General features: G+C 33.9%; 2 protein-coding genes across 2 annotated transcripts; one reads left to right on the top strand and one right to left on the bottom strand.

Annotated features, from left to right (window-relative positions):
• Positions 1-5,081: 5,081 nt before the first annotated feature.
• On the top strand, positions 5,082-6,308 carry ASCRUDRAFT_23012 (uncharacterized protein; the record flags this gene model as incomplete). Its single annotated transcript, XM_020189768.1, has 3 exons — positions 5,082-5,259; positions 5,638-5,761; positions 6,047-6,308. Coding segments are annotated over 3 exons (564 nt in total), but the record flags the coding sequence as incomplete, so codon positions are not given.
• Positions 6,309-8,970: 2,662 nt separating this feature from the next.
• On the bottom strand, positions 8,971-9,882 carry ASCRUDRAFT_76647 (uncharacterized protein). Its single transcript, XM_020193564.1, has 2 exons — positions 9,842-9,882; positions 8,971-9,583 (listed from the first exon to the last, which is right to left on the bottom strand). Exon 2 carries the CDS (start codon positions 9,570-9,572, stop codon positions 9,219-9,221), a length of 354 nt encoding a protein of 117 aa, XP_020046445.1. The 5' UTR covers positions 9,573-9,583; positions 9,842-9,882; the 3' UTR covers positions 8,971-9,218.
• Positions 9,883-12,523: the final 2,641 nt, after the last annotated feature.

Below are 12,523 nucleotides of genomic sequence, written 5' to 3'. Positions count from 1 at the left end.
GAAGCCTTGTTAACCAAAGCAGCAGCTCTACCAACAAATGTGTTATCACCAGTGGCACACACAACCATAAAGGCTTCACCTCTCTTGACAGTGGAGGAAGAGAACGTTTGGTCACCATGGTGCTTGTCAACAGCTAAAGATTCACCAGTAATAGCAGATTGATCAACTTGCAAGAAACAGTCTTCAGACACTAGTCTACCATCGGCTGGAATGACTGTACCTTCTTCCAATTGAAGAATGTCACCTGGAACAACTTCATTGGCTGGGATTTCTACTAAGTGGCCATCTCTGATAACATGAGCAGAGTGGGCTAATGTCTTTTTCAACTCATCAACAATGGATCCAGCCTGGTACTCCTGAATGAATCCGACAAAGGCGTTTAACAACAATAAGGCACAAATGACACCAAAATCAACCCAATCTTCCAAACCAGCAGCTAAGATGGCAGCGGCTTCCATAACGAATTGAATTGGCCCAACAAAGAACATGCAGAACTTGAGAATCATGTTTTCCTTTTCTTCAGCCATTTGGTTGAGACCATACTTTTTTCTTCTTCTAAGCACCTCATCAGAGCTCAATCCAATGCTGGGGTCGGTCTGTAGGAGTTCCTCAGGGACTTGAATAGGTTCACCAGCAACACCATCCTCGACAGAATCAAGGTCGTCGGCACCATTAACGGATTGCAAATCTAGGATTAGTTGATCGATGTTTTCTTCTTCATCCTCGTCTTCTTCTTTAAAAGCCGGAAGGTTTTGTTTTTTTTCGGAAATGGGTTCAGCAATCGGAGCAGAAACAGGTTGAGACATTTTGAAAGGGCGTTTCGAAAATGTTTAAAAAGCGTTTAAAAACTGGTTAAATGGAGGAGGATAAAAAAAGAGTTCAAAGAGAACAAAACCAAAAACCAAAAAAACAAAAAACAAAAAACAAAAGCTTTTTAAAAGTGGTTGAAAGTGGTTTGGGGAGAAAAAAAAGTGGGAGTTGAAACAAGGATGTAAATGTATATATGGAAATTAAATTGACAACTTGAAAGCTTGAAATGTCTTATATATATATGAAATTGAAAAGAAAGGAAAAGAAAAAAAGGGAACGAGAGAAAAAACCAAAAATGAAGTAAATTTATATTGAATTTATTTCTTTTGACGGTGGAGGAAGAAAAGAAAAAAACAACAAGCAAAGCTAAGAGCAGAATTATGGAATAAGGTGGAAAAAAGCTGTTGTAGAAATTGAATTGAGTGGGCCTAAAAGAAAAAAACAAGATAAAGAGAGAATAAAGGCCTTTGATTGGAGGAAAAAAGAGGCCTAAAAAGGATTTCCAGTTTATCAGCGAGAAAAAAGCAGGAAAAAGAAATACAGCAAAAAACAAAGTGACAGAACAAACAGCGAAAAGCAGGGAAAAAGCTGGAGCAGTCAGAAAAAAGCTGTTTTGGCAGGGATAACTGCTGAGCAGAGCAGCCATAGCAAAAAAAGGATTGCTTACGTGAGCAGCAATCATGTCAGCACACAAGGGGTGGTTTGACCGTCGGTAGAAGAAAGATTCTATGCATGAAGCCGAGTGGTGTACCGCATGAGACAGCGATTATGCATGAGCCCTGCGGCAGACGCTGCAGCACTCGAAAAACAGCACTCAAAGACAAGGCGTGGGATAGATCCATGGGCCTGGTGCTGGTGTGACTACAAGTATATATTAGTATATATTCCCAGGTGCATTTGCTCCTTTTACGATAGCAGGCTCTTATAGAGCAGCGTCTAGGAGGTTTAGCAGTTGTGAAATAGACACAATCCACACATGTACTGTAGTGGCACTGCTGGGGGCAACAACAATAGCGCCCCAGAACGTTAACTAGTGTGTAGGGTGAAGGCAGACACACCGCAGTGTGCATGGCTGCTTTTTTTTCAGCCGGAAAATTGGAATGTCGAAAAACTGGAATGAAGCAGCTGCGATTTGATCACGTGGTGCATAAGTAGAAAAGTCAGGTGAAGGCAAGGTGAGGGTCAGATGATGTGTGTACCATGGTTGTGGTGCTTTGGATGGTGAAATTCAAGCAATTCTGGAATGAAGTTTGGAATCGGTGTGGATGTGATTGTGAAGTTTACAAAAATTCACAGAACATTACAAAAAATGGATGCTGTGACTGAAAATGTCATTTCCGACGAAAATCAAGTGGTGTAGTATTTAGCGCTATTATGTACAAGTTTCAGTGAACAAATGAGGCAAATTCTGATTTCCAGATTGAGCCAGAAGCCTTCAAATGGAGGAGGAAGAATGAAATGCAGAATCGTTTTTTTTGGGTGAATCGTTTTCGGAAGCTGCCTTAATCCATAAGGCAATACATGTGTGGTTTGGAAAATGACGAAATGCTGCGATTATTCTAATAGAGAAACTGAAAGACTTGAAATATTTGAGATTGTTAAGCATTTTCAAAGTGCTTAAATCCAGGCCCAATCGAGGCCCGGATAGGGTAACCCGGCTGAAGATTTCAATCTCCCGTTATCCTGAGTAATCAGCCAAATCCCCTTCTGGCCTTGAGTAAATCAAACAACAAATAAAAACAACAATGCGGATGACAAAAACAGAAGGAACATGAGGGCGAGGTAACACGATTTGTATTTATTATTTAAATTGTGTTTTGTTACCTGAATATTAGTACTGTTAGTGTAATCCCAACAACGAAAATGGGTGGTAACGTTGCAGAAGAAGGAAAGAGGATATAAAAGCGAAAAAGCAGAGCTCGATAAAGTAGACCAGATAGCACGCAAGAAAGTTGAGCGGTATTGAATGGACTGAATGGTATTGGAGATTAATGAATATTCTTGAATAATGGCGAATATTATTGAATGTTGTTGAATGCTGATCTCAGAACTACTAAATCATAAACAAATCATCGTTTTGGAATAGCAACATAAATCTAATGATCATTGACTAAGGAAAATATTTTTTTTTCTTCATCTTGATTCATCAATCGAAAGAAAATATCACCTTATTTTTCTGAGTTGATGATTTCAGCAGCGTGGGTGCACAGGCCTTTGTTGCGTTTGCACGGGGGCAAGTGCAGGAGCTATCGGCTCCCTCATGCGTTGCAAAGCAGAAAGCGTTGGATAACGGCGGCTATCAGCATCAGCTTGCACTACGCACAAATTGGAAGTTGCCGAGCCCTGCTCCATTCCCATCGCGCAAAAACTCGCGCGTCAAACAGAATCTAGCTGTGCTTGTGTAAGCACACGCACTGTGTGTGATGAGCTACAGTATGTGCTTATGTCATCAGCCATCCAAGCATTGACTACGCCATGCGTTGTCCTGCGCACTGGCTGCGGAAGCAGTTCTGCTGGCCAGACCCGGCGCTGTGGAGCGCGTACTGCGGGTATGAAAGAAGAGTACTTAAGAAGAGTACTTAAAAAGAGTATTTAAGAAGAGTACTTAAGAAGAGCACGTAAGAGATGAGAAGAGATGAGAAGAGATGAGAAGAGATGGAGAAGGTGAAGATGCCGATGCTGATGGTGAAACGAAGGTGATGGTGAAAATGCTGAACGAACCACTCTCCAGTCTGCTCCACAGCTCCATTTCCACTGTAGTGACCATGAGAAACTTGTCTGACTCTTTACAGAATAATCTGCTGTGTTTATTCGCTGATATTCTTTTAACGTTTTCCTCACTTTCTTTCAACTCATCCACTATCTTTCTGTTCGATAATCGCTTTTCTGTCGCCATTGTAGTTTGCGTAGTTTGCAATTCTCTGTTTTTATCTTCCCTATCTTTATTCCATATTCCTACTCAACAAGGAAACCTGTCTTTGAAACAAAAACAAACAATCGAGATCATATAATCTCTCAATTATCTCCATTTATCTTCTCTTGAATTCCTTTCTTTTCATTCCCATCCTCTTCGCCAGCTTGATTTTAATTTAACTCTACTAAATTTCATCCACCTTTTTGCCCACTATTCCTCTTTTCTTTCATTAGCCTCGATTTTTGATAATACCTGAAATTGCATTTCTTCATTCTTTTGCCAAAAATACAAGAAAAAGAGAACAGAAAAAAAGGTAAAATAAAGATCTAAACTAAAAAAAAATTAAAAAATTAAGAAGCTAAGAAATTAAAAAATTCCAAATTCTTTCATACCACTTACTCAATATTCCAATTCTTGATTCCAATTAAATATTAAATATTAAATTCAAATTCAAATTCAAATCCATACTCATATTCATATTCAAATTCTTACTTTTATTCTTATTCCTACTCTCCATTATCACCTTTTCTTCAATTTAACCATCTTAACCATCTCAATTTCCTACACTCACATTATACTATACTACCTTACACTTATACTGTTGTCTTTCAATTTTCAATTATTTTTTCTCTGTTAATTACACCAATATCAATAACCTCAATCTCAACATAACTTGTCAACAATTTAAATTCAATCTCAAATAATTTAATTTTTTTCTAACAAAATAAACTAAATCCAAAATCACTAATCAAGTCATCACTTCATTCTTTTGTAAATCATCAATCTCCTTCACTTCATTCATTCACCATTCACCTCATTCTATTACCTAAAGATTGATCCAACATTACCATACTTCCTTTATATCCATTCTCAATTTTATTCAAACCATCAATTATTTTCAAATTACCTCCAAACCATTTCAAATTCTTTCATTTCCCTCATCTAAATTTAAAAATATTCATTATCTAGCCCTTTTCAATTTATTATACCCTATCTTATTTATAATTTAAGATAACCAGCAATTTCTTTATTATCACCATCACCATCACCATCGAAATCTTTATCTATCTCCTCCTCCTCTTTATCTCCCTCCTGCCTATATCTTCACCTCCCTCCTGATCTTGATCTTGATTCTATCTCCAAATATTATGTTTAATCATCTATTCTAATAATATCCCACTCAATAAAAAGAATATCTCACTTCTTATCCATTCAACCAATCTTAACCAATCTCTTCTCTTCTCTTCTCTTCTCTCTCTTTCTTTCTAATTATCACTATTAAATGAATCGTTTTCTTGGGAGTCTATGGCCTTTATCTGGCACTTACTCCTCCCAAACTCAATCCTCCCAAAAGATTCCTTCTTATATCCAAGGTGAAAATGAAGACGATATAGATTCTCAAATTAGAGCCTTATCATACATGTTCAAAAGACTAGAAATCTACAATCTACCAAACTTCCTAGCTGATGAAAATGGCATTTACAGAATTCCTGACCCAACCTCTAACAATCTATCTCATTCTCCCATATCCTCTCGTTCTTCTCACTCTTCTCACTCTTCTCATTCCTCACACTCCTCACACTCCTCACACTCCTCACACTCTTCACACTCTTCACACTCTTCAAACTCTTCAAACTCTTCAAACTCCTTCCATTTTGCAAACTCTTCTCCTATATTAAGATCCAACATTGACCACGATAAACCAACTCTTGATAAACTAACCGGAATAGACTCTTCAATTCACAATAACCTAACCGCCACTAATAACGCCCCCATTACTAATACCGCCAATACTATCAATAGCAACAATAGCAACAACAGCAACAACAACAACACCTTAAACAATCCCATCAATAACAACTACAACAACCTCATAAATAAAAAATTGTCAAATGACGATGAACTAAAACTAGACATCCTCTATAACAGAACTGAATTCGAAAGAATCTTAATCAACGATAAACATCGAATCCTCATCGACTGGTCAAAAAACAAATTTCGCTCCTTATTAATACTATCAAATCACCCTAAAAATTTGTCAAGATTGCCCCCTTTATTACAATCAACAGATACTAAAGACCACATCCAAAATTTAAACCATCTATTTGAAGCTGACAATATTGATGAAGCAGAAGATGATACAGATAGCGAAGAAGATGACGATGATGAAGATGATGAAGATGATGAAGATGAAGACGACGAAGACGAAGACGACGAAGACAAAAAAGATGAAAATAATGACAATAGCAATGCAATTAATAAAACTAATGATCAACTAAACACAAACACTAATGAAAATGAAACATTGAAAAAAATAAATAGAACCTTCAAATTTTCAATATTAAACGCCTCTTCAACTTTGGACAATTATCTACATGTCTTGGTCAATAAATCAAATTTCTATATCGAACACCCAATAGAAAAAAGAATCAAAAGAATCTTAGTCAAACACTCCTATAATAAACAATGGAAAGTAATTCAATCTGAAAACAGAAATTTCGTTAACAAAGATGACAGATACAAAATCATCAAGGGCTATTTAGAAAGATTGGCTTTCCATGTTCAAGTTGAAAGAATCTTTAAAGTCTCCCTATGGAATGCAAAACAACAATCTGATTTATTAGCCCAAAAACAAAAATTTCAAAACAGTCTACTACAAAATACTATAGAAAATGTATCCGATAGTTTGAATCTAGTTTCAAATAATAACATTCAGAATTTTAATATAAATGACCCTCTAAAATTAGACTACACCAATGAAAATGATGTCATCACAATTAATAATTCCTATAATGATACTGAATATTACAACGAAACAGATTATACAGTAATAACTGATGATACCTTTAACCATCTACTAAATCCTGCTCCCATCGAAGAGGATTATTGTGGTGGTTCCCAAAGAGCTTTCATCTCCTCTCACGATTCCAAAGATGATTATTCAAATATTCCACATTACGCTCGTCCAACATCGGCCTCAGCATCAAGGTCCAGAAAGGACTCACTGAATTCAATTCGTCGCGCTTCAAGAGCAAAACTAAGAGAATTTCATTATTCTAAAAAGGATTCTGATGATTTAAAATCACTTGATCTTGTTGATTCGAAAAACACTTCTTCAACTATAAAATCTTCAATTTCTTCTCCAAAACCTCGCTTTAGTAATCCCAAGTCTGCACCTCCAATGGTACATACAAATTCTTTACCTATATATTCAACTTCATCCGGAAAAAGATTTTCCAATCAGTTTGTTAAATCGGCAATTAAAAAAAGTCCGACTGTTTCACCGATAGAAAATTTGGTGCTTCACTCTCCAAGTACTAAGAATTTGCCTGAAGATTTTTCAAACAGTTTATCAAATTCCAAAATTGCTAAAAATTCAATTACATCCACAGAACTAATAAATAATAAAATCCAACATTTCAAAAGTGCTTCGACATCAAGTATAAAAGAATTTAAAATTCCATCCTATCCATTTGATTTAACATCAACACCAAGCTCAAGCAGAAGAAATTCGAAAATTCCTGCTCCAACTCCAATTTTATCCGACTCTTCTTTATTAGCTGACTCTCCCCTACATTCCTACAATACTTTTCAGAAAAAATTCAAACATCTTTCTATTTCAAGTATTGACACTGCTGATGCCCCGGTTTTATCATCAAACCTTAATTCGGCTTTAAAAAGTTCAACTTCCTCTATACCCTCTTCTTCAGACCTTTTTTTCAAAGATACAACACTATCTAAACATGATGTAACAAATAAAATTCTAACTCATAGAAAATCAAAATCCAGCATGGGATTTAGACCAACTAAACCACTATTCAATGCCTCAAATACCGTTACTTTCAATTCAGAAACTGCCAGGAAAACATTATCTAAAGCTCGATCAATTTCAAATCTCAATTCCGATTATTCTTTATCAAATACAATTTTAACTTCAACTAGCGTACCTAAAACTCGCCAGCTTGTAAATAAAAGACCCTCGAGTGTTTTAGGGTCAGTCAGCAATAGTTCAACTACCTACTCATCTATAAAAAACCAAAACAGTCTTCATTTAGATTTTCATCAATCTCTTGCTCCATCTTCAAATTATTTGAGAACCAGTAGCAAAAGTCCTGTTAGACAGAGAAGCAAAAGTCCCATGAGACCAATTTCTAAAAGTGGTTTAACAATGATCCCAAGAATTAATACTCTTCCTGGATTGGAATCTCTGGCAATAATTCTACCAAAAACCAGAACTTTGAATCTAAATTTTGCAAGAGATACAAGTCCAGCTCGTTCATCCATGATTACAAATTCAACAGGTGGCTATTCTTTTGGTGGTATTCCAACTTCTCCCACTTCCTCAAAACCTAGAACACATCTAAATTCAAGTGCAACATTGAGAAAGAGACAATCATTGACATTGTTCAAATTAGACTCCTACTATAATTCTACAAAATTAGATTCAGAGGACGAAGATTTTACCGATGATCTATCTGTGGCAAGTGTAGCCTCAAATATATCACAAGCTACTGACAACTTACTTGATGGCAATTCTAATATTTTAAGCAACAACATGCTACAAAAAGCTCCTACTAGAAATCTAACAGATTATCTAATAAAAAAAAATTTAACTAATACTCACAACTCTTTGGGAGGTGGTATATTTACGCAAGGACTCTGTGCCTTCAGAAATAATTTAAAACATAAATCAAAAGTAACATTTAGTTGGTTGAATAATCCTGAGTATGATCTACCTTTAGAAGAGAAGATATCCATCTTGGAAAATTGCAGATTGGCTGTTAAAATGAGAATCGAAAGAGAAAAACAAGTATTATCAGGAAAGAAAACAATAACTTCTACTAACGAACAACTTAGTGACAATGAAGATGACGATTGTACTATGAATTATATGAGTCTAACTGACGCCCAGCATGAACAACTCATAGATGTAATAATTGAAGAAACTGGCGAGGAAATGGAAAATGTTGATTAATTTTATTCTACAGATATTTATTTAAACACCGTTGTTTTGTTTTGATATAAAGCTAAATTGCCAATTTTTTTTGCTTTTGTTAACTGTGGTTTCATTTTTTTAATTTTATTGAACTTATTCTTGAACTTTACAATTATATTAATTTCATTTTTCTGTTTTTTGCCTATCTTTTATTTTGTTTAACCTCATGTATATTTAGTCTTCTAATGAAACCAACAGTTTGTGCCATATTTTATTCTCAATATTATTCATTTTTTTTTTTTTTTATTTTCTTCCACATTTTTTATTTTATTTTATTTTCTTTTTCTTTTTATGTTTATTTTCTATGTTTTTCAGTTAAATTTTTGTTGAGTTATATCATCTAAGAAACTTTAATCTTTTAACAATAGTTCGATAACTTGTGTAGTTTTCAATTCTAGATTATTTTAACCCTCTACTTGTCACTTGCGATGATGAAAAATTATTATAATAACCTTATAAGTTTTGATACTAAAAACTCAAACAAAATACTAAATGCACTTATTTCCTCCCATCTTCTTTTTGAAGTAGCATCTTCTTTAGGTCCAAGGTATGTTTCAATGCGTCAATTTCATAAATATGGTGCAAACGTTTAATTTCGCATTTAGTTTTTAGCGTCTCAAGTTTGATATTGTTAGAAGCATCTAAAGCATCAGTTTTCTTCTGATATTCTTCTTTCAACATTTCTAAAGATTTTTCTTTATCAGAAACTTCCTTGTATAGCTGATTGAACAAAGTTACGGTGATGTTATATTCTTCTCCTTTCTCCTGGTGTTCTTTGTAAGCGTCTATAACTCTTTTTTTGAGAACTGCAACTTTGTCAACATTTTCTTCAGTTACAGCTGGTTTGGGCATGAAAATATTTCCTAAGTTTATATTGTTAGTACTAGGATAAAAACCATATTGTTTTGTGTTATAGCCACTATTGTTGAAAGAAAATCCAGGAGGGTTTTGAACATTAAATGACTTGTTCAATACCCCCTGATTTGTTTGAATCGTTGCTTTTGGACCCGATAAAGCACAGTTCAGCTGAAAAGAGTTTTTATTTATCTTAATAAGATCTTTGTGCTCTTGGGATGGACTTATTTCTTTGATATTTTGACTATTTGATTGAAAAAACTTACTGAATACCAGTTTGGGGGTTTTATCTAAATTCAGATTTTTGGTTTTATTTTGAGAATTTGTTGGTTTTTGATTTGGGGTTTCATCTTGCAAATTAACCTGTGTCTGCCTTTGAACTTCAATCTGTCTTTGGCTATAATGCGTATTTCCAATTTGAATTTCATTTTTACTATAATCCTTTAAATTACCCACTTTTTCATTTTTATGCTGTTCAGAATTGTTTTTCAATACACTTTGTTGCGTTTTTTCTTTTGCTTCATTTTGAGATCTGTTTTTTATTTTCATTAAAATGTTCTCCTGTATAATATTGTATAATTCACTCAAAGCATTATTCTGGGTATTGTCCACCTTATTTTGAATTTTATCTTTTTGGTGATTTTTACTTTTTGGGTCAACTTTCTCTGGGTTATGATTTGCAATAATTTCCTTGATATTATTATTAATTTTATCATTAATTTTATCATTAATTTTTTTTAAATTTTCCAGAGAGTTATTATAAATTTTGTCATTAGATTGGTCATCAACTTTATTTTCTACTGCAACTATGACTCTATTGTTAAATACTTCGCTCAATTTTTCTTCAGATTTGTCTTCGCTATTTCTTTGAATTTCCTGTTGAATGTCCTGTTGAATATCCTTTTGAATTTCCTCTTGTACTTCTTGAATTTCCTTTGGAATATTTTCTTTTACTTCTTGAATTATTTCTGGAATTTCTTTATTAATCGTCTTTTGAATTGTTTCTTGAATTTCTTCTAGTATCTCCTCTTGTTCCTTTTTTTGCACTTCTTCGACTTTTTCGAGAGCCTGTTCTTGGTTTTCTTTTTGGTTTTCTTCTTGATATTCTTTTTGGGGTAATACTTGAACTAGTTCTTGAATTATCTCTTGAGTTTTTTGAGTTTGTTGTTCTGCCTTTTCTTGTACTGCTTCTTGTACTTTTTCTTGTACTTCTTCTGGAATATGATTGATACCAGTGGTACTTATTAAGTCTTGAGACAAATCAGATTGGTTTTTATGTTGAGGATCTTGTGAATTGGATATTAAAGAGTTTTCGTCTGAAAAAAATTTGTCATTTTCTATGTTTATTTCATTTTCTGTGCTTTTTTCATTATCAAGAGGATTTATTGGAGCTGATTTTTTAATTTCTGATTGGTGAATTGGTTCTTCGGTTTTAATTTTCGAAATTGTGGAGTCCGAATGTTTGTTATCTTCTACTATATTTTGTGCGTGATGAGTGATATTTAGAGTTTCGATGTTTTCAGCAGTGCCATCATTGTCAGTATTGTCTTCATCGTCGGTATCGTTATCTAACTCTATAATTTCAACTGATTGATTTTCAATTTTAGGAGTTTGACTCTTTTCTTTGGATGATTGAATGATTTTTTTTGATTCTGTTTCTAAATTTGTATTTTTTTCAGTTGTATCAGACACGTATTCTTCGTTGATTTGATTGTATTTGTTGATTCTATCGATTTTATTAATTTTAATGATGTTGTGGTTTTGAGTATAGGGTAAAGTTTTAGGATTAGATTTAATTTTTTTTGAATTGGAATTGGAATTGGAATTGGAATTGGAATTGGAGTCGCTGCTATCGCTTAAGATGATGATGCTTGATTCAGCAATATCTGAGAATGAGTGATTTCTATTTCTTCTTGTTTGTGTTCTTGTTCTTTTTCTGAAAGAAATCGGGGCATTATCAAGATCATAGTGATCGATATTGGGTAAGTGAGATATTGTTTTTCTTTTTTTCTTGGATTTCAAGTTTTGAATTGTAGAAGAAAAGTTGCGTAGATCCAAAGTTAGAAAGGGAAATATACCATTTTTTTGAAACAGCAGGGAGTAAAACAAGGTTGAATTTTTTGTTTTCAATTGAGTTAGAATGTTAATGAATTTTAGAAACTTGAATTTTTTAAAGAGTTCCAAGTAGGCTGAAGAGGAGGTGTTATTGGTATCGTGGATAGAATTGAACTCAGATTTGAAATTTGAAAAGTGATGAGAGACGGTGGATGTGGGGATTTGTTTGAATAAGAGTTTGATAAAGAATTGGTTAAAAAAAGGAATGTTTAGATTTGATTTAAATAGATTTATTATAAGAAATTGGTCGGTGTTGAGAGAAGAAGAAAAGAAATTGGATTGGTAGAGAGTAAAGATGTCAGAGCACTTTTGTGTTGAGAAAGATGAATACTGGTTCAAGAAGTTTAGTAGGTTGAAACTGATGAAGATCGGGGTATGGCTTTGATTTATTGTTAGAGGAACTTGATCGAAATCGGAGTATATCTTTGAATTTTTGGGTATGATCAAGTCGTTAATTTGTTTATTTGAATTAGTATCAGCATCATTAGCATCATCGTCATCATTGTCATTATTTTCAATATCGTCATCTATATTTTCATCGTCAATATCAATGAAGTCATTTGTTGGGAGTAATAAGAGCAAGTTTTTTGTTAAGATATTTAAGTTGATAAAATCAATCAAGTTGGAAATGAAGGAGATTCTTTTAAAGTAGATATTGACGATGGAGTCACTCATAGAGATTAGGTATAAATTTTTCAAAAAGAAGTAGATATTTTTAAAGTAATTTTTAGTGGGTGAGTTGAAATTGAACAACTTGATTATAAAACCATCTGAGCTGTCGGAATCAGGAGGTTGATCTGGGTGGTTTGGAAGGAAGAATTTCTGGCTATAGA

The sequence above is a fragment of the Ascoidea rubescens genome (genome assembly GCF_001661345.1).
Source record: "Ascoidea rubescens DSM 1968 unplaced genomic scaffold ASCRUscaffold_9, whole genome shotgun sequence".
NCBI lineage: Eukaryota > Fungi > Ascomycota > Saccharomycetes > Ascoideales > Ascoideaceae > Ascoidea > Ascoidea rubescens.
The sequence above is the reverse complement of the archived record's forward strand: the minus strand, read 5'-3'. Positions and strand labels throughout refer to the sequence as shown.

Coding starts and splice junctions, on each gene's coding strand:
- ASCRUDRAFT_76647 (XM_020193564.1), bottom strand. CDS start 9,572: ATGCCCAAACCAGCTGTAACTGAAGAAAATGTTGACAAAGTTGCAGTT.